The sequence below is a fragment of the Diorhabda carinulata genome, chromosome 11, assembly GCF_026250575.1.
Source record: "Diorhabda carinulata isolate Delta chromosome 11, icDioCari1.1, whole genome shotgun sequence".
Lineage (NCBI taxonomy): Eukaryota > Metazoa > Arthropoda > Insecta > Coleoptera > Chrysomelidae > Diorhabda > Diorhabda carinulata.
This window is the reverse complement of record NC_079470.1, coordinates 12,919,315-12,941,980: the sequence shown is the minus strand read 5'-3', so window position 1 is coordinate 12,941,980 and position 22,666 is coordinate 12,919,315. Positions and strand designations below refer to the sequence as shown.

General features: G+C 31.4%; 2 protein-coding genes across 2 annotated transcripts; one reads left to right on the top strand and one right to left on the bottom strand.

Moving 5' to 3' along the window:
* Positions 1–163: 163 nt before the first annotated feature.
* On the bottom strand, positions 164–17,586 carry LOC130899756 (actin-binding protein WASF3). The gene is made up of 8 exons (XM_057809937.1): positions 17,205–17,586; positions 13,015–13,229; positions 10,471–10,663; positions 6,494–6,840; positions 4,457–4,813; positions 4,211–4,394; positions 3,888–4,154; positions 164–3,732 (listed from the first exon to the last, which is right to left on the bottom strand). The coding sequence occupies exons 2-8, from the start codon at positions 13,155–13,157 to the stop codon at positions 3,595–3,597; spliced, it is 1,629 nt and encodes a 542-aa protein (XP_057665920.1). The 5' UTR covers positions 13,158–13,229; positions 17,205–17,586; the 3' UTR covers positions 164–3,594.
* A 76-nt stretch (positions 17,587–17,662) lies between these two features.
* Positions 17,663–22,261, top strand: LOC130899536 (U3 small nucleolar RNA-associated protein 14 homolog A). Its single transcript, XM_057809542.1, has 3 exons — positions 17,663–18,430; positions 19,337–19,739; positions 19,797–22,261. Exons 1-3 carry the CDS (start codon positions 17,952–17,954, stop codon positions 21,135–21,137), a joined length of 2,223 nt encoding a protein of 740 aa, XP_057665525.1. The 5' UTR covers positions 17,663–17,951; the 3' UTR covers positions 21,138–22,261.
* Positions 22,262–22,666: the final 405 nt, after the last annotated feature.

Genomic DNA, 22,666 nt, shown 5'->3' with positions numbered 1-22,666 from the left:
CATGAATATCGATTTTGATTTTTCCGTGAAGATATTTGCAGAAACTAAACTTTCTGAAGAATTATTAGAAGATATAGAAGAGAATTTTCTTGTTGATCTTCTACAAACCATTAATTAGTTGTATAAAGTGCATAGAAAGGAGTGGGTAAAGGTAATAAAAAAATTTGTCAACTTATCAATTAATTTAATTTACCCATTAAATATTTATACAAATATTTATGACATGAATTTGACTGTAGGTGAAGTATTAAAAGAGTATTTAAATAGTACAAGTCGAATATTACTATACATTTTTTATAATAAAAATAAAGCTGGTACGAACTTTACAAAAATCTTCATTCATTACAATATATACATTTAATTCTAAAAAAGCTTTCCACAAACACACATTCCATCAACAGCAAGAACATTTAGAACTTCATCTATTTGAAAAGCTGATGGTTTTTTTGTTAAAAATTCCGGATGTTCTCACTGGTGGTTCGTTTGGAGAAAATACGTAGCGTAATACTGAAAGTTTGGCATTACTCATGGAATATTTTATTACAAACTATTTGGTTTATTATTAATATACACGTTTAAATATGAAGGAGGGTTGAATTGTTTTCTTAAACGCGAAATATATATACTGAGTTTCTCAATAAATTCTAAATTTGATTTTTTGCAAAATGTATTTTAATTGAGAATAAAAGTGACCTAATGAAAACTATTAATAGTTTATTTAAAAAACCTCCAACAATAGATCACTACAGCTCTCAAAAATTTAAATAATGTATGAAAAAGTCAGATAGCTTGAGGCCTTATATAATGAGTATGTAGTAGAATAATATGAATAAAAATAAGGATTAGGTCACTTCTGTTCTCAGTCTACGATTTAAAAACATAAAAATTATTCAAATAGAATTTTCATTGAAAAAAAACGTTTTAATTTCAATTTTTTATAGCAAGGATCAGGAATATAATATTTATCTATAATAACATCACTAACACGGTAAATAAATTAAAAATTTACTAGGTACTCAATAAAAATTATTAGTACTACAAACAGAGCAGAAAATTTGATAATTAAGAAGAATGCGGAAGCAAACTAAGTGGGATAGAAATAAATAACGTAAAAGAATCATTCATAGAAAGAGATAAATTTGAATGAACAGGAAACAGATTAACGGGAATACAAAAGAAGACTGGAACAAGGTTAAAAAATAGAGTAAATAGAGAAAGGAATTAAGTTTGACAAGAAGAAACCTCATAACAAGAAAGGTAGAAGGAAAAGAGAAGATAATAAAATAAATAAAAAATAGACACATGGAAATTGTTTATTCAATATTAATATTTGATGATAAAGTATGTCTATTAACTTTTTCATTATCTAACATATCTATTACCACTTTCAATTCCTCATTTTACTTTTTTTATTCTCCATTGGTTCTAAATATGTGCAGTAATAAATTTTAATTATTTTACTACAAAATCTTTTTTTTAAAAAAGTTATTGAGCAGCTGTTCATTCAACAACAATCTACAATTTTTCTCACAACACTGTCCTTGAATATTTAACCCTTCTAAGTTATGACTAAATGACTTCTATTATTAGTGTTGATTCCAGTAGTAGAACTTTTTCTACACATTTTGTTTTATTTTCTGCTTTATTAAATTTTTTCCCTCCGTAACACTTTTGATAATAAAAATTGATATTCGATGCTTCATAAAAGTATCATCCAGTTGGTGAGTTATCGATACTATGACTTGGCCCATTTGTTGAATAGTTTAAAAAAATGACTGTTCAAAATGAATTTGCTATTATTATGTATCAAAATTACAGTTTGCTTATAGTTAATACTCCAATAAAATGTTCAACACCAACTCCACATCATTGTTGAAATTACTCAATATAAAGTTCAACAATAACAATCTCTTACACTATTCTCTACCAATTGAAGAGCCTCGAATCAAGCAGAAGACATCCAAGATACGGGACGGTAAGCAATCCATACAAAACAATTTTTTACACGGCCTCTATGATAGTTCCATCCGTACCATTTCTGTAATCTAACCAACAAAAAGTTTCTAACAGTGAGCTACAGCTCTTTTTCATTTTAGATCAGAACTAATTCAGCCAAAAAATCTCAGAATCATAGTGAAGGACGAAGTGATTTCATGACATAATTCTTATTAGGAGAAAGGAGCTATTATCTACATGATAAAAAATAAATTGTGACCAATATAGTGGTCTATTCCAGATAAAATAATTTTCTCCATGGAACTGTTGTAACTTCGGGTCTATGGGAGATTGTTTCTTCATCTATAAACTCAACATTTTATCCCTTTCTCATTTTGTATCAAGCAAAATCCAACAAAAAAATTTGAGGGAATCATAAAACCTTAAAAGAAGGAATTGTGAATAGATGATACGCCCCCATAAGGTTTTTATTATGGGTCAAACAAAATCCATTAAAAAAATATGAGGGAATCATAGTTTGTGGTAAAGGGCAACGTTATTATTCCCAGAACCATACAAAAGGGATTGTATATGGATGTCATGCCCTTATAAACTTATCAACCATAAATTTTTCATCATGTTAGCCCTTTGTTAATTTGGATCCAGCAAAATCTATTCGAAAAATATTAGGGATTCATAGTTTGTAGTGAATGGTAACGTTATATAGTTATAAGAAGCCATTATTTCATTGTATCCCTACAAAAAGGGGTTGTGACAGTATATCACGTGTGAAACCAGCATTATAGGCTTATTAGTAACAATAACAGAAACAACAAGAACAGAAAATCAAATTTAGCGTAAATTAGAGATTTTTTTATTCGAGAAAATGGTTTTTTCAACCCAAGAGTGACAAAATTACACTCTAAATACAATACAACTCAAAATAAAAGGAAATTGAGGCGAAGAAATAGTATATGGTTAAAATAAAAATTGATAAGGACATGTTGTTCCTATTATTATATATTGGTGGTGTTACACGAAAAAAAAAACAATACAATTCTCTGGCTATAACTATTTTTCAGTACTTTCTTTACTACTTTTTTCCTTTATACACAAAATAAATAAACTATAAAAAAACATAACAAAAAAAAAATAATACAAGTCATACAAAAAACGACTTAATGCAATTCAAAGTATAACATTTCGGTTAGAAACAACAATTTCGAGCAATTCATTTCCAAATTTAATAGAATTATGTACAACAATCCAGATATCCTTCCAAGCATTTTGTTTATCAAACCCCTATATAAGCCAGTGTCCTGTAAGGAAGGATTATTAATACCATCTCTAGATAATCTTATAAAGGCATCTGTGAACCTACAACGCCCAATTTTGGTTGGTATTATCAAGACCAGATGTTTCACTTTGATCACAATGAAACTAATTAGACCTAAAATTTGATAAAAATAATAAAAACAAATTTTTTAATGTTATAAAAACGTTTTTTGATTCTAGTTTTCTCATCGAATCAATTTCATTCTCTACTCATACGTTCGTTGTTATCGATAACGATAAACCAAATTGTCAAAATGATGCTTTCGGAATCCAAATACTAGCGACTTAGTACACCTGGCTAGCGGTACTAGCCTTGCGTCTGTGTCACGCCGACGTTTCGTTTTCTCCCCATCCTTCGCTGTCACATTCCGAATCGCTTCCCGATTCCGAATCACTGAATTCCACAGCTACTCGTCTTGCTAAGATACTGGCGACGTCGTGCAAACCGTTACCTCTTTCCACCTAAAAATCAAGACAATGTTAATACCGAGTATACTAACAATTACACCGTATGGTCCTTCTATATGGATAATAATAATTATCCTGGAAGGAAGACAGCGTAATTGACGAGGATAACAAACTTGACCATTTGATATTTAATTATGGGTTTTACTTACCTCTTTCTGTTCGATTTTCTCCACTTTCCTCAATTTAATACCGTCTCTTATAGCTTTCAAAAGATCATTTCTCGGATCGACCATTGGTGGTTTATTCATCGGTCGATCTTTAACTGGAGTCAATTTTGGTGGCGCAGAATTGAGAATTTTAGCGAGATCGCCGTTCAACATCGGCGGGGTAGTCATTGAACCGTTCAAAATCATTGGCATCGGTGGTGGAGGCGGTGGAGGTGGAGCTACGGGAGTTTGCTGCTTCGGCGGCGAAGCCTATAAAATCAAAAATATGTAAAAATAAATTTGTTCTAAAGTAGATGTCGTATTACCTGTTTGACGGGAGCTGGTGGAGGTGGAGGTAGATCTTGCGCTGGTTCCGGCGTACCTTGATGGGAATGCGGACTATTAGATCTTGAATGACTACTTTGTCGAACGATATGAGCTGGAATACCGTTCGGTGGCGGTGGTGACATAGTGACTTCTGGAGGAGGTGGTGGAGGCGGTAAATTATCCCTTTTAACATAAATAAAAATATAAAATTCGAATATGATGATGATAAAAAAAAACGATTTTACCTTCCGCTTGATATACTTCTACCCCTAGTTGGTGTGCTGGCAGATGGGGTACTGTTATTACTTGGCGGCGCTGGTGGCGGTTGACTAGGTCGTATCTTACCACCTCTAGTTGGTGTTCCGCCGGCATATAAAGATTCCGAGCTCAAAGGACCTTGACCGTAGAGACCATGTTGGTATGGATTTTCTTCGTACGGTGGATAAGCCGGCGACATTACACCGTCTGGTACTTCTTGTTGGTAAGAACGGCGGATTTCTATGGAATTTGGCCTTGGTGGACGTTGTTGTATTTGTTGTTGGGATGCCATCATTTCTTCCTGTGGTATTGGTTGCGGAGACTGTTGCAATTGAGAAGGTGTTCTAGAAAAAATTATTGGACAACGGTGAATTTATATCAAAATGTCATTATAATAATTTTTTTCACAAAATATATCTATAAAAATCAAACGAAATCCTGAAACCTTTTTATAGCTAGCAAATTAATAATATTTTCAAAATCATATACATACTTTTTCTAATAATGCTGGGCATATTCATATATCTTTTAAATTTTAATTACCATCTATGTTTTGAACATTAAAAAGTGTGACAAATAAAATGAAAAACTACAGTTTTGTTCAACAAAAAATTTTGACAGTACATTAAATCATATTGTTACCATAAGTCAATCTGTCACAACAGAACCGTCAATATTTATAGATCAAAATACTCCACCAATAAAAACTTTAAAACAAGAGGATGGTTTGTGTAATTCATATGATTGGACAGCTTGACAAAAAAAAAAAACAAAAACACAGTTCAAGTTGTACAAATAATAAGAGTTCGATAATCACATATGGGGTAGTGGTTTAGGACATTACGACTGGTTCGAACACCACCAGATTCAATTTCTTGAAGGTACAACTTCGAAATCTCCATATTATATTTTTGAAAAGTGTGACCTAACCTAACCTCACTCAGAATGTTCCAAGGAGTCACCAGCAAAATTTTGTTTTGAGAACAAATTTACCTGAAAACTAAACCGTAAAATCACCATACTAGAAATGAACAAAAATACCATCCAAATAGTATATGGATAGTTTCCTGGCCAAACCAACCAAACATCATGAAAACTTTTTTTTGGAGCAGAAATAAATGCAATTGAGAAATGTATCCCGATCAACTTAGAAAGGATATTATGGAAAACAGGAGATTATCATCATCCAGTCAGATTCTAAGCTCCAATGACATCCAATTTAATTTGGGAATCCCTCTACATTTTAAATGAGATATGCAGAAAAAATAAAGTTGGCCTCTAATGGGTTCCGGGACACACTAGAGGACCAGAACCCTTTTGTAGAATCTGCAACAGAACAATAGAGGAAAAACTAGAAATAATTGATAGGAAACTAAATAAGAACAATTTATGAAAACAAACAGGAGTCCTGTTGGAGGATTAACCCCTCAATGGACACTCGAAGACGCTATGTTTAGCATAGATTGCAACATGCAGAATCTGGTATAGAGTGTAGAGAAATGAAATAGCAGACAAACTTGCTAAAGTAGAGGCGGATAGAAAACTCTTTGTAGGACCAGCATTTTATGAAATCGGCTACAGGACAAATCCTGTTACTGGAACAATCTACAGGAGTTCAACTTAACTAACGAGTCCTGATGCTAGATTTAGCAGGAATAGCAGATTCTGCTACCTAGAGGATGAAACCTTCATCCATATTCTCTAGAAGCATGATAGCATTCGAAATACAATATGAGGATGTTTCTAAACTTTCTAAAAGCAAAGATCATCTGTAAAAACTGAATATTTCCAGTAGTTCAGTGACAAAAGAGGACACAATAGATCCTCGGATCCAAACCACAAGTAGAATTCTAGATGAGTCTAAACAGATACGTAAAATGAAATATATCGAATAATTTAGATGGGGCAAAAGACAACTACGGATGTACATATGAGTATCTGTGAAGTTATTGTTCTGCTATGGGAAAACAACCTATTCAGAACATACCGTAAATGAATTTGTAATAAATTGAGAATCCACTAACCTATAAATTGTATTTTGGGGCATAATATACTCTCCTTGATCCCTGGCTATCTGCTTATACCTTTCCCTAGTATTGTGAGGCTGTCTAACTCTCTTCTTGTGTCTATTTCCTTGTCCACCGTCCGTTCTAGGTCTGTGAGGTTTCTTCCCCCTATCGTGCATCACTCTTTCAGTATCGTTCAACATTTCTTGTCGCCACAATTCGAAGAAATAATTTGGATCCGTGTAGAATTTCAAACCGTCTTTCCCATCGTCTCGATAACAATTCAATTTATCTAACGGGGGCGGTTTGTCACACACTGTATAAGTTTCTAGCATAGCCGTTGGCATTGTTTCTCGAGAAAATATCTGAATAAAAAATACTGTTTTTAAAAATTTATACAAAATTATTTTTAATATTGAAATTAAACTATTTATTGATTTGAAAACAATCGATGACAGAGTCCATATAAATTGATTAAGGACAATGTAGTCAGAGCCCAAAGAATCGGGTGGTTGTGGTGTGTGTAAAAAATGGATGCAAACAGAATAAAAGAAAAAGAAAATAAGATTACCTCATATATTGTGTTATGTTCTGCAGATACTGTATTGAAAATATATGATCTGAAGACGGAACAATCGATGCCGAAACAATAATCGAAAAAATAAATGTTTGAATAACTAAGGAAGAATCAAAAGAACGAAGACAGATGATTAACCAGAAAAGTGAGGTTAGAAAGACCATAATCAAACAAAAAGGATGATAAAACGAGAAATGGATAGAACAAATAAAGCAATAGAAGAAAAGAAAAGAAAAAAATAGGGGAAAACGTTGAGAGACAGTGAAAAAAAAAATAGATTCAAAAGGGAACAAAACCTGACATTTAGAAAGGTGACCCCTCGTATAATAATTTAAAATAAATATTTCGAAACAAGTTTCTGCATCATCGACTAAAAGAAATATGTCAAACTCATGTATAACTTAATAAACATTCTTTGTACGTTGTTAATTATAAACATATGTTTGTAATAGTAAATAGTGCAGAAATTTGTAGACAGGACCGGATTTTATATTTTTTTATTTAAACAAAACGAGTTTTTGCAAAACATTTGTAGACAGGACCGGATTTTATATTTTTTTATTTAAACAAAACGAGTTTTTGTAAAAAATTTGTAGACAGGACCGGGTTTTATACTTTTTTTTATTTAAACAAAACGAGTTTTTGTAAAAAATTTGTAGACAGGACCGGATTTTATACTTTTTTATTTAAACAAAACGAGTTTTTGCAAAACATTTGTAGACAGGACCGGATTTCATATTTTTTTATTTAAACAAAACGAGTTTTTGTAAAACATTTGTAGACAGGACCGGATTTTATATTTTTTTATTTAAACAAAACGAGTTTTTGCAAAACATTTGTAGACAGGACCGGATTTTATATTTTTTTATTTAAACAAAACGAGTTTTTGTAAAAAATTTGTAGACAGGACCGGGTTTTATACTTTTTTTTATTTAAACAAAACGAGTTTTTGTAAAAAATTTGTAGACAGGACCGGATTTTATACTTTTTTATTTAAACAAAACAAGTTTTTGTAAAACATTTGTAGACAGGACCGGATTTTATACTTTTTTATTTAAACAAAACGAGTTTTTGTAAAACATTTGTAGACAGGACCGGATTTTATACTTTTTTATTTAAACAAAACGAGTTTTTGCAAAACATTTGTAGACAGGACCGGATTTCATATTTTTTTATTTAAACAAAACGAGTTTTTGTAAAACATTTGTAGACAGGACCGGATTTTATATTTTTTTATTTAAACAAAACGAGTTTTTGCAAAACATTTGTAGACAGGACCGGATTTTATATTTTTTTATTTAAACAAAACGAGTTTTTGTAAAAAATTTGTAGACAGGACCGGGTTTTATACTTTTTTTTATTTAAACAAAACGAGTTTTTGTAAAAAATTTGTAGACAGGACCGGGTTTTATACTTTTTTTTATTTAAACAAAACGAGTTTTTGTAAAAAATTTGTAGACAGGACCGGATTTTATATTTTTTTATTTAAACAAAACGAGTTTTTGTAAAAAATTTGTAGACAGGACCGGGTTTTATACTTTTTTTTATTTAAACAAAACGAGTTTTTGTAAAAAATTTGTAGACAGGACCGGATTTTATATTTTTTTATTTAAACAAAACGAGTTTTTGTAAAAAATTTGTAGACAGGACCAGATTTTATATTTTTTTATTTAAACAAAACGAGTTTTTGTAAAAAATTTGTAGACAGGACCGGATTTTATATTTTTTTATTTAAACAAAACGAGTTTTTGCAAAACATTTGTAGACAGGACCGGATTTTATATTTTTTTATTTAAACAAAACGAGTTTTTGTAAAAAATTTGTAGACAGGACCGGGTTTTATACTTTTTTTTATTTAAACAAAACGAGTTTTTGTAAAAAATTTGTAGACAGGACCGGGTTTTATACTTTTTTTTATTTAAACAAAACGAGTTTTTGTAAAAAATTTGTAGACAGGACCGGATTTTATATTTTTTTATTTAAACAAAACGAGTTTTTGTAAAAAATTTGTAGACAGGACCAGATTTTATATTTTTTTATTTAAACAAAACGAGTTTTTGTAAAAAATTTGTAGACAGGACCGGATTTTATATTTTTTTATTTAAACAAAACGAGTTTTTGCAAAACATTTGTAGACAGGACCGGATTTTATATTTTTTTATTTAAACAAAACGAGTTTTTGTAAAAAATTTGTAGACAGGACCGGATTTTATATTTTTTTATTTAAACAAAACGAGTTTTTGTAAAAAATTTGTAGACAGGACCAGATTTTATATTTTTTTATTTAAACAAAACGAGTTTTTGTAAAAAATTTGTAGACAGGACCAGATTTTATATTTTTTTATTTAAACAAAACGAGTTTTTGTAAAAAATTTGTAGACAGGACCGGATTTTATATTTTTTTATTTAAACAAAACGAGTTTTTGCAAAACATTTGTAGACAGGACCGGATTTTATATTTTTTTATTTAAACAAAACGAGTTTTTGTAAAAAATTTGTAGACAGGACCGGGTTTTATACTTTTTTTTATTTAAACAAAACGAGTTTTTGTAAAAAATTTGTAGACAGGACCGGGTTTTATACTTTTTTTTATTTAAACAAAACGAGTTTTTGTAAAAAATTTGTAGACAGGACCGGATTTTATATTTTTTTATTTAAACAAAACGAGTTTTTGTAAAAAATTTGTAGACAGGACCAGATTTTATATTTTTTTATTTAAACAAAACGAGTTTTTGTAAAAAATTTGTAGACAGGACCGGATTTTATATTTTTTTATTTAAACAAAACGAGTTTTTGCAAAACATTTGTAGACAGGACCGGATTTTATATTTTTTTATTTAAACAAAACGAGTTTTTGTAAAAAATTTGTAGACAGGACCGGATTTTATATTTTTTTATTTAAACAAAACGAGTTTTTGTAAAAAATTTGTAGACAGGATCGGATTTTATACTTTTTTATTTAAACAAAACGAGTTTTTGTAAAAAATTTGTAGACAGGACCGGGTTTTATACTTTTTTATTTAAACAAAACGAGTTTTTGTAAAAAATTTGTAGACAGGACCGTATTTTATATTTTTTTTATTTAAACAAAACGAGTTTTTGCAAAACATTTGTAGACAGGACCGGATTTCATATTTTTTTATTTAAACAAAAAAGGGAAAAATGGATAGAAGCATGTAGAGAAGATTTAGAAAGAATAGGAATAGGCGTGAACAAAATAGATGGAGGAAAGCAGTAGAACGACTCCCGAGCCTCGGACCTGTTGACCTGTTTATAAATATATTATAATAGTTATTATTAAAACTATTTCTAACTTTATTTTATTGTATCCGAAGATAAAAATACGAATTTTTCATCTATAAGTTCATTTTGCTTTGCCGGAAAAAATTGTGGACATATTTTGAATTGAATTACTCACCTGTTGGTCGAAAACAACGCTGCTCTTGAAGGCCTTCCTCATGTGAATATCTTGTAGAGAAACCTCTTCTACGGTACTATCCAATTGAGTTACTTTGATAGCTAACCTATCTATACGTGCTTGTAACGAATTTGATCTATCGTAGAGCTGTTGAGCATCCCGTGCCAATTCGCCAAACATATCTTCGGCATGTCTGAAATTTCATTTAATTTTCTAATGGTGACCGTGAAGAAACCTTCGCCAAAATAAAATTAAGATATTGCGGTGGGCTAATAAACACGAAAATTTAATACATAAAGAAAAAGATAGAGTTTTATGGAGTGGTGAGTCAAAGTTTGAGGTTTTTTGGTCTAAGAAAAGAGGTAAAAGGAAGAAGATCCGTGCGTAATCCCGACGGAGACTCGGTGATGGTTTGGGAATGTTTTGGAGGAAGAACGGCTGGAGACCTGATAAAATTTGAAGGGATTTTGAAGAGAGATGGCATAACAACGATCCCAAACATTCCTCGAAACTGTGCAAAGAGTATTTCAAACAAATTGGAAAGGAAGAATGTACTGGAAGTAATTATTTGGTCGTTACAACTAAATTGAGTTGTTTTGGGACGGAAAATTTGACAGGAAAGTCAAAAAGCAGTGTCCTACTTCCACTTCACGTCTTCGGAACCAAATAGACGACGATTATTTGTCGAAATTGGTACAGATAATCCCAAAATAAATTGAAGACAACTAGTTAACTAGTTGCAATGAACCGTATCTGTTAAACTTCTTTGGGAAATTCAGTTCCAGTCATGGTTTTTAATTTGTATTCGCCAACATAAAATAAAAACAATACAACAATTAGTCTATTAGCGTGAAAGTTAACAAATAAATAAATTTATTTCGAGTGTTTTATTATCCTTTAAGTTTTACAGAGCCAAACAGTCGAGGCCTTGATCGGACAAAAGGATACAAATAACGGTCGCGGTTCTAATGAATCTGAAATTGTTTTTGCAATTAAAACTACCATTATCTAGTTGACCTCTAAATGGCGCAACATATTCTGTTAATTTTTTTTTATTATACTATTTATAGAAATATATTTCCTGAAAATTATCATACAAACATGTTGAAATTTTGTTATGTACGAGTGATGCTACGTAAGTTTTGAGATATGGCAAAATTTGTCATGGTCAATATAAAGTTTGATATTTCTAACACGTCGAGCCCTGGTGCGGTCCGAGGGCCCACTTTCCCCACAACCCAGAGTGGTCCTATGGACCGCAGGACATATTTTATTCCAAGGGAATGTAATTTTTTTTGTTTTCTTCGACATAATTCAAATAATTTTTGAGTAAACTTTTCACCACGCCATCAATTGGCAGCAGGCGATTGGTTTTTTGGTTATGGCGTGTCTTGATCAGCAACAATCCGTAGTGTTGTTTGCCATTTCTTCAGATGGATCTATAGAAAATTTTGTCTTTTTTATAGTCGACCAGAATCCCAACCTTAACCACAATCGACTGTATAGGTCTTTCGAGACTACCTAAATCGAACAAAAGTTGTTTTGAAGCAAATTGTCGCCCGTTTTTTTGAATTAGCTGGACGTGTGTCAATTCTGAAGGACACACGAGCAGATTTTTTCCAGAAATGTTTGAACCAATCGCGGTGGAACAGTCCAAACGAAAACGTTTTTGAACGGTCAAAACATCGATCGATAATCCAATGATTTCTTGTTATTCCCGGAGATCAAAAGAAAATTGATAGTTCAACGTTTTGAAAAAAGATTTCGAGAATTTGTTCAAACGTAGTACGAGTATGAAGTTTTTCGAATGCCTTTATGAGATAATTCGGAAGTAAAACAGTTTATCGACATAAGCAAATAATTGACGTCAAATGTTTCATAAAAAAACATTCAAGAATAATTATTTACTACACTCTTTCTATTCGTCTTGCACTTAACTTTAAATAATTTACTTATAAATTATTTCCGCGATTACTTTTGCTAATTCGTGGTTTTCACTACGAATATTTATTCAAAACCAAACTAACTGCTTTTACACAAACCATTTATATACCTAAATCAAAATCTACAAAGTTCTAGAACAAAAAAATAAATAATTTGGAAGAAATAGTGTAAATAAACCGCCTGCTATAATATAAAGTTCTAAAATGAAACACCATTTATAAAAAACAGATGAAAATCGCCGCGCGAATTCGCCGAATTTTAATATTTGTGTTTGAAGCACAATTTTGAAGAATACGGAGCCCAATTTGAGGCGTTTGAGGAGGGAAAAACAACTATAGAACAAATAATATTGACAGTTTACTGATAACACACTTTTTATATACCTAAATCAAAATCTACAAAGTTCTAGAACAAAAAAATAAATAATTTGGAAGAAATAGTGTAAATAAACCGCCTGCTGAAACATCATTTATAAAAAACAGATGAAAAGCGCCGCGTGAATTCGCCGAATTTTAATATTTGTGTTTGAAGCACAATTTTGAAGAATACGGAGCCCAATTTGAGGCGTTTGAGGGGGAAAAACAACTATAACACACTTACCTTGATAAAGAAGATAACTGTCGAACTGTGTTGGCTAAAGTTCCGTTGGTTACAGCTTCGAGTTCGCATGGTAATGGATAATCTTCGGGTAACGTGCCCCTTGTCACGTAAACGGGTTCAATTACCCGTTTCGGCAATGGCATATTGTGGATTTGCTACACTATTTCAATTCACGGTTTTTTAATTTTTTCTGGTTTGGAACTATAAGTCATGTGCTGAAACAAAGTCATATATCGTAAAAAGCCAATCACCAATAATGTGTATCCGATCTTCGATTTTGTAAAATTGGAAATTTCTGTGCCTCAACTGGGTATCGATGATGCCGATTTTGATTGTAAGCAAATCGGATTTGAAAATTTTGAAATACGGAAACACGTCACTCAATAGGTCGTGCGACTAACTAAAAATACAAAAATCGATTATATTCATCGATAGAGCAATACAATCGTTCCAACGCTTCTCTAACTTATCCATTCCGTGTTTGTAGAAGGATTTGTCTTTTACTTCGAAATACACTTCAATCGCTTCTTCATTCGATCTAAATTTCTCACCGGCAAGCATTTTTTTGACATCAGTAATCCCTAGGGACCAGATCAGGACTATACGATGGACGAGGATCCCTTTTAGTGATAATCGATGAACAATAATCGACGCGAATCCCAAAATACTGAATCCATAACCTTCCTAGTTGACTGTTGTGCCTTTGAACCTGGTTCACCGGCTGCAGTCCACTCGGATGATGATCGTTTTGATAAATTAACAGACGAAAATAACAAAAGTAGTTTCATTTCAACGGCTGTCACTGTCACTGTCAATTTGACACATCGTCTTTTGAAAGTTGGTACTTCGTGAACGTCATATGGATTTGACAACGGCAGCGCCATCTGTGCGTCAGTCACACGACTTATTGAGTGATGTATTAGGTAACGGCAAACCTCGTATATGATTGTGTGTGTAGCTGACATCGTTCATGACGTTGTTACGTCGAGGTTTTTTAATTCGTCGGTAACTTTGGACTAAACTATGAAGACTTGTGATTCATACACGAGTTTTAACATGCCCTCGTATAAGTTCTTTCGAAATTCCTCGACTTCTATACTACTTCCAAGCTTTGGCAACGTCGTTCAAATGTGACTTCATACATTAGCATACTTATGAAATAATTACAGTCACGACAATATTACTTTACGATTAGTTTATATTTTTAGGTATTTGTTCATAATCACACCCATACTATGAACATTTCTAACAATCTTTAATGTTAACATCCGATTAATCAGTTTTTCGAATTTTTAAATCAAATTCGCAACTAAGAGTTTTATAATAATTACGAGGTTGGTCCCAGAGGTACTGGGCATCACCTAGAGATGGCGGGAGTTGCTTGACAAATATCACTGTACGAGAAAGTACATAACCTATACAGTATGTGTTCCAAGTTTGAAGATGCCACGCAGGGTTCCCAACTTACGCGTTTTCCCCCAAATTTAGGGGAAAAAATGTAGGACGGAAAGTTTTTAGGGATTTTTATAACTATTTTAGAGGGAATCTTTAGTAACTGTGGGGATTTTAGAAGTTTTTGATTGGGCCTTTAGGGAGATAAATTATTGAGAGTTGGGAACACTGATGCCACGTTATTTAGTATTTGTTTGGTAGCCATCAATAGTGAACGAAAGGTATTAGCCCAACCAATATAAAAGCTGAGCTAGAATCTACTCTGGATGAGACTGTTCCTTCGTTAGCAACAGTAAAATATTGGCTGCGAAGACCAGCATTGCAATGATCGTCCAAATGAAGTGATAACTCCAGAAATATCGAAGAAAATCCACAAAGCGGTACTGGATGATTGTCATATAAAAGTAAGCTAGCTAGCAGACATTGTAGGCATTTCAAAAAGTGCATATTAACTGAAAATTTGTTCATGAGAAAGCTGTGCGCAAGTTTACGGAGCTGGAAAGTAATTACGATAGAAAATAAATATATTTTTTTCCAAAATTTTTGTGTTTCCTTTGTTGGACCAGGTACTTACGGTGCCATCCTCCTAACTAGATAATACTATAAACTATAAAACCACCTCAATCAAGAGTTCTATGTAAACAAACACTTTCATGAAAAAAATATATGGTAAATTTTGTCTTAGATATTGAAAAAAGTTGGTGGTAGACCTGTAGCTTCAGCATCAGTACGAACTTACAACTGAAAGCATCTACATTACTTCCTTTCTCAAATATTACACATACACTAATCATATCACTTTTTTAAATGACACCACTCTGTATATATTCCATTTTCAACCTTCAGACAATGACAAATTGATTCATCGAAATAACACTTCTTAAGAAAAAACAGGAACAGGATATTGACTGAGAAATAGATTAAGACAGTTATGCATGAATGCATTAAAAGCTAATGGTTCTTTAAAGTGCCACTTCTATAAATACTTTACAAGCAAACATATGATTATTTAAATTTTTTTCGATGAAAGTTCAATATATACAATAATTATAGGAATATGAAGAATTATAGACCTTAGCTATTGTCCATTAATCACGTGAGACTTGACGAAAATCACGAATAGTTGCATAAGATTTCTAGACTGTTGGGAATGATTCTAGAATGAATGAAATTGGGAATGAATGAATTGTTTTTTATTGGAGCAAATATCTTTTAATAAAGTTACAATTTTTGTTTTGAAAAATTTTTCAATAGACATTATTCCTAATTGAATGAGCATATATTTTTAGTTTATAACACCATCTATGAGTTATATATTCCAACTTCACATTTGGAGCCTATATTGAAATTGACAAAGAAAATTTAACATTTGAATACATGTATTGTAGTTAGGAACCATTTTAAGTAAGACTTTTGCTTGATGACATCAAAAGGATTCAAGCCATAAGTGTTTAGTAATGTCAAGTAGGTCACAACATGCCTATCTGAAGGCCTATGTGTTCCTTGGCCGCACACAATGCAACTATGAACTATGAAGTAAGAGTTTATTACAGAAACAAACACACACACACAAAATTGTAATATTAGAGGCATTTTAAGAAGATTTCTCTATCAGAATATATGTCTTTGGAGAATTTTTGTGGAAAAGATAAATAATTCTGAGTGTAAACAAATAAAAAAAGAAAAAGGAGATGAATAGTGCAATAAAAATGTGTCCTGATGCTAGACTCTGTAATAACTCTGAATTCCAAATTATTTCTTTGATAGGTTAATTCAATATTTGGTTTTAATTTCGACTTTAATCTTGTGATTTGTATTGAACAAGCACCATATGATTAGATAACCTAAATCAACAATGACATAATTAGTTAATTTAATTCCAGTTAGCTCAATATATCTAGTTAAACTAATAATTTAATTATAATTTAGCTTCTTGAGAAAATAAAATTGATTATTGAAATAACAAATGTATTCATTCAACTATATAAAATATTAATAAGTATTGTATTTTTTAGTATTTGCAAAATTACATTTTTAAACTTATTAAAGCATTAATATCCTATCTTGTGCCATCCTATATAAAAACCCACTATTAATTCTAGAGATTTTATCTCAAGAAGTGGTATTTCTACCCACTAATACTCACATATATCTAAATTAAACTTTAAATGGTTGTTTATTGACATCAAAAAAGTAAACTTGTACATGTACTATGTCTGGTGAATATCATTTACATACAGAAAGTAATCAATATTGTTTGATCTAAACAATAAAGTAAATAAACCGAAAAATTCGATACAAACATATGGTCAACGAATTAAAGAATCAACGTAAGTTTCAGTTAAGAGCAAATGAGGAAGTGACTCATTACAGGGAATTCAAAATATTGCATCAATAATTTGTAGAAACAATAGCTGATAGTCAATTATCGAGGAATAATTACGAATATCAGTGCAAGTCTAAATAGCAAGGTCCAAGAACCCTTTCTAATTAGTTTTCTCAATAGAAAGGTGACATTTTTCCTTTTTTTTTAAAGGAGTGTCTTGTTTTGATTCCGATCGTCAGTAAAGATAAAGCTTTGCTAACTTATATATAAGTAATAACTGTCTAGGGCAATAAAAGACTTTTATTTATCTCATGAACATTGATAACATTGATAATTTATTAATTTTTTTCGCATAAAATGTCAAACGATAAGGCCAACAAACCTTTTAAATGTCACCGTAACCAGGGCTTACCTTAGTAGCACGTAACTTCATATTTTCACATACAACAATTTGTTTAACTTTTAAAACTAACTAATCATTCGCACATTAAATTGTAAAACAGTTTTTTTAAATAAAATATTGATAAAATGGCGAAGCGGTACACCCAACAGCGATTTCACATACACATTGTCACCACTCCTTTAAATTGTAATTTAAAAATCACTAAATATTGACATTCATGAATGCCACCACACATTGCGCAATCATTAAATTTCATGACAGAATAAAATAAAAGTAAAGTTCTATTTTATCACTTTAACGTACTTAAAATAACCAATGTAAAAAATGATATTTTTTATTTAGATTACATTAGATAGAAACTAGATTGTGCACAACAATTTGCATCAAAAGTAAAAGAAGTATTTATTAATTGAATAAAATTATAGAAATTCACTAGTTATTCATTAAACTTTAGCTTCCAGCTTGTAGATGGCGCAAAAACAACCAAAGCAAGTAAAACATTCTTAATAAACGTACAAATAATAATTATTATATTTAACTACGTTTTTAATATAGTTCACATACAACTGGTTAAAATCTAATGAAAAATTTTAAGTAGGTAATATTACAATTGTTCCCTAAGCTAAAAGACTGTTGTAATAAGATACTTATGGCCACATTTAAGAACATTGAGAAGAAGAAATGTGCATTCATTATAGCCTACAATATTGTCTATAGAAATAATGTGGTAGTAGTTTAATGATATAATTGTTTAAAATGAGTGACGATAGTGATCACTTTGAATTTGCTGACGAAGAAATAGACGATCAATGTCACGAAAAACTGGTCGACAGTGTTTTAAAACTTAACAAAGCACAACAACTAAAAAATCCTCATCGAACAGAACCGACTACACAAATTTCTGAATTTAACTTAGTTAAATCTCTTAGTTCAAATCAGAATGTCGTCCACGTGAATGAACTAACTAAAGGCTTGAAAGGAAAAGCGTCCCAAGTTACACAAAAACTAAAATCAACGACTGGAAAAAATAAAACGTTACTTAAACCGATCGAGAAGCATCAAGCTGAACGCATCAGAAGAACTTTGAATTATGAGAAGTCTAGATTAGAATTAGATCGATGGGAAGCTTTAGTAACATCGAATAGAGCTGCCCCTCAATTAATTTTTCCATTAGATAGCATTGAGAAGGTGAAAATTTTGGAAAAAAAAGCCGAAATTTATCCATCAACTTTTAGGTAAATTTATATTTAACAGTGATATTTTTTTCTCATTTTCAACTTACAATAAATAAAGTCTTCAAAGTACAAAAAAATAATTTTAATTATAGAAATGATTTCTGTCTTTGTTCAATATAATTAAAAAATCGTCACTAGAAATATAGTTTTTAACACCTTAAGTCGCTCTTGACTTTTCGAAAAATCATTTTTATTCTTTTTTTATCTTAAATGGTCCCCTAAGTCTCCCAAATTTGTCCCATAAGATTATGGCCGAGAAAAACCTTTAAGTACTCAATTTTCAGTATTGCAGATTAAGGGTATTGCTAAAATTAGTCGTGATTTTCTACTACTCAAAACTTTAAACGTGTTTATCTGTAATTTTTATGTTGACTAGAGTAATAGCTTAGATAATTTTCAACCGATTAACATGAAATTTTGAATATATCTTGAAAAATGGATTATTTTTGGAATTACATAGGATGTTTTCTCTATATTGCATACCTCATTTGTTATTGGCAATTATCTAACGATTTTTCAGGCCAGTTTTTCGTTTTCTACTTTAGAAGTATGCCATTTGATCAACAATAATTATATTACAAAAATCATATGTACTTCTATAGCAGTTATTATAGATAATCAAAAAAATTCATTGGCTCATTACTATTGAAAAAATGACAGAGGCTGTTAGTCTCTGAAAAAAAGGGACGACAAAAACGAGGTACAGCCGACATTTTGGAATAAATTTCCTATATCTCCATTTATTTTGTAGTATTTTTGAAAAGAAACCTGTTTTTTTCGGCCTCCACGGCGGTTTAATGCCTAAAGAGAATTTCTTTTGATGAAATTAACATTTTTGATGATTTTATATTACCAAATGACGTCTTTTCTTAAAGGGTTGTAGAACTAATTGTTGAACATTTTTAGAATTAAATCAGATCTTCAGAAAAAATTGGAAGCATTGGAGCCACCAATAGAGGAATACAAAATCGATACAGAAGAAAAAGATGAATACCCATTAACTCTTGAAGAACTTAAGGAGAAAAGGAAGGAAAGAGCGAAGCTCAGAGCTCATCAAAGTTTCAAAGAAGCCAAAGCTAGACGACAAAATAAAATTAAAAGCAAAAAGTATCATAGAATATTAAGAAGAGAGAAGATTAAACAAAAATTGAAAGAATTTGAAGAACTACAGAAAGTTAATCCTGAAGAAGCATTAAAGAAGTTGGAGGATATTGAAAAAGCAAGAGCAGAGGAGAGGTTCAGTTTAAGACATAAGGGGGCTAGTCAGTGGGCCAGGAATAAACAAGTTAGGGCTAAGTATGACAAAGAAGTAAGTTATGAGCATCTTTTAGATGGCAGTAAACAAAATTTTCATTTTATTTTTTAGAGTCGACAAGAATTAGCTAAACAGCTCGCCATCAGTAGAGAACTAACTCAAAAAGTAAAATCGGTTGATAGTGGTTCAGAAGATGAAGGTGTGGAATCTGGAGATGATACTGAATCACCTGATAATAAAAATGAAGAATCTAATCCATGGGTTAGTGGAATAAAACCCACAAAAGATGTAATTGATTTTGTAAGCGGATATAAAAAATATTGGAACCAACAAAACCAGAAAACTATGCAGGATGAAGAAAGTATAACAGGAGATAAATCAACTCTAGTAGCAGAAAATGATAATGATAACAAAATCAATGATGGTGGTATAGAGGAAAGCAATAAAAAACGTCTAAGTAAAGTTAATAAAAAACAAACTAAAAGTAAATTGAATAAAAAAGAAGATGGATTAAAAGAAGAAAAAAATAACTTTAAGAAAAAGTCAACAGGGACAAAGAAAAAAAATGATGCTGCTTCCGATTGGTGTGTTAGTAAATTAGATCAAGATTTAGATGTCGAGGATGTTTTTCATAACTTAGAACAAAAGTTGAGCAAAAAATTGAAAAGAAAACTGACAAAAATCAATAGGGCAAGCACTAAAAAGATCTTGAAAAATAAAAAGCACCAAAAAGATAAGAAAATAGATTTATCTATGCCTCAAAGAAAAAAAAAGCCAATCATAGATGAAGAATTGATTGAACAAACTAAAGGTATAGATGAGAATGAAGATACTACTCCAGTAATCAACTTAAATAGTTCTATGAGTAATAATAAAGAAGAAGAACCTGTGAATATAAACCCAGATAAATTCATTAATGTGAAACAGACTGTTTTAAACACTGCCATTCCAGATTTACTCACCACTGACGAAAATGAAGAGTGCTTGGATCAGAAAAACATAATAATGGAAGCGTTCGAAGACGATGATATCGCTGCAGACTTCAGTAAAGAAAAAACAGCTGAAATTGAAAGGGATACACCTAAAGACATAGATCTTAACCTTCCCGGTTGGGGTAGTTGGGCGGGAACAGGGATCAATCCGAATAAACGAAAAAAGAAAAGATTTATTATAAAGGCGCCTCCGAAAATGCCCAGGAGAGACGCCAACAAAGGATCTCTGATCATTAACGAAAAGGCTCAGTCCAAAGTTAAACCCTTATTGGTTTCAGAAATTCCTTTTCCATTTAAATCTGTAAAAGATTATGAAGCTAGTATTAGGGCGCCGATCGGTAGGACATTTGTTCCCGAAACTGCTTTCAGAAAACTCATTGAACCTTCTGTTGTTACTAAAATGGGTACCATTATAGAACCTATTAATAAATCCATACTTATGGGTGTTAAAAAATTTTAATTTCACTATTAAATAATCATGCACGTAATATGTTTTATTTATTAATTTTTTTTTGTACTGACACACTACACCAACACTCACAATTACACTGTCTAACATACGTTTCGATAACCAAGTTATCGTCTTCAGGCACACTTCTAACTTCATGAATATCACTAACAATTCTAGAAATTCGAACTTAATCTACTCTGTATGTGTGATCAAGCCTCATTTGTATGGAAAACATTGTTCGAAGGACCAAAACGTGTTATTATGAATGTTGGCAAGAATACCATCAAAGGTTACACAAATTCCAACTTATTAGTCCACTATGGTGATTTGAGCAGCTCCTTGTGTCCTATATACTTAGAAAAATCGTGTATGTATGTATATTGGGTTACTTTGTACACCATGACCGAAAGTATATATATTTTCTGTGATAGTGGGGAACCCAGAGTTTATAGATAATCTATCAATCAGAAATGTGGGATAGCTGTAGCTTTTTCTTATTTAGACAGATCCTTTTAGTAGATACTCTGTTTATAATGTCATAGGAGTGTCTTTTCCTGTCTCAACCCCTGTATATTGTCCAAGTACCCCTATCTATCTTCTTTTCCCATACTTGTTCTGTAGGTGATACAACAAAAGGGTTCAGGTCTGATGAAAAATTTATCTGCCCCTGCTTTAGTTGATCTGACACCTATTTCGTTTCCCTCCACTCTGGTGTGCCCGGAATCCATTGCAAGGTAACTTTATTTTACTTGTCTAGCTCGCTTAACTTGTCCAGGGGTTGTCACACTAGTTTGGATGATGATTTCTTGTCGTCTTGCCCTACTTTCGTTTCTGCTTTTCTAGTGCCATCCATCCTCATGTGAAGTATTGTCAAAACATCTTCTATGTCTAAGAAAGCACATACTACATTTTCTTCAAAAAAAGGAGCAGAACTTCATTGCACGTTAGTGTGAAATGTCCAAATTTCTACCAGTTCATAATATGAAAAATTTAATATTTCATGTAAGTCGTCGGAAAAATAAAGTATATAATACAATAGGAAACTGGATATTACATACTTGTCATATTATCATAAAATATCCTATTCTACACACTAGTTTCACAATATAATTCAATGCTTTTCATCATGGAATAATTTATTAAAATTGATGAGATTCTAGAATGTTTAGGATTCAAATTATTTTGAAAAAATTTTCTCTAAGGTCCAGTCTTAATACTGAAGAAAACAAAGCCATTAGTACTTGTGATTTGTGTACAACAAACTAAAGTTCATTAATTGAAAGTGCTTGATCTCATTCAAAATGATCTATAGACATCATTTGATAGATTTTACTGAATGTTTTAATATTTTAAGTGCAAAATCAATTGAAGTTTAAGATAGGTTACCGGGCTACTATCCAACCACCTCGATCTAAATTCAATTGAACTTATTTGTAAATGTAAACAATATATCATAAGTAAAAAAGCACGCAATGAATTTTATACAAGTTTTCTTTTCTTCTATGCCAACAAAATCTGAACATGGTATTAAGTCAAAT

Bases quoted from the DNA above. Each gene is read 5' to 3' on its own strand.
- LOC130899756 (XM_057809937.1), bottom strand. From the start codon at position 13,157: ATGCCATTGCCGAAACGGGTAATTGAACCCGTTTACGTGACAAGGGGC. The intron at 4,395-4,456 runs GTAAAATCGTTT...TTATGTTAAAAG, and splicing joins AGAAGTATATCAAGCGGAAG to GGATAATTTACCGCCTCCAC. The intron at 4,155-4,210 runs GTAATACGACAT...TTGATTTTATAG, and splicing joins CACCAGCTCCCGTCAAACAG to GCTTCGCCGCCGAAGCAGCA.
- LOC130899536 (XM_057809542.1), top strand. From the start codon at position 17,952: ATGAGTGACGATAGTGATCACTTTGAATTTGCTGACGAAGAAATAGAC. The intron at 18,431-19,336 runs GTAAATTTATAT...GAACATTTTTAG, and splicing joins ATTTATCCATCAACTTTTAG to AATTAAATCAGATCTTCAGA. The intron at 19,740-19,796 runs GTAAGTTATGAG...TTTATTTTTTAG, and splicing joins GGGCTAAGTATGACAAAGAA to AGTCGACAAGAATTAGCTAA.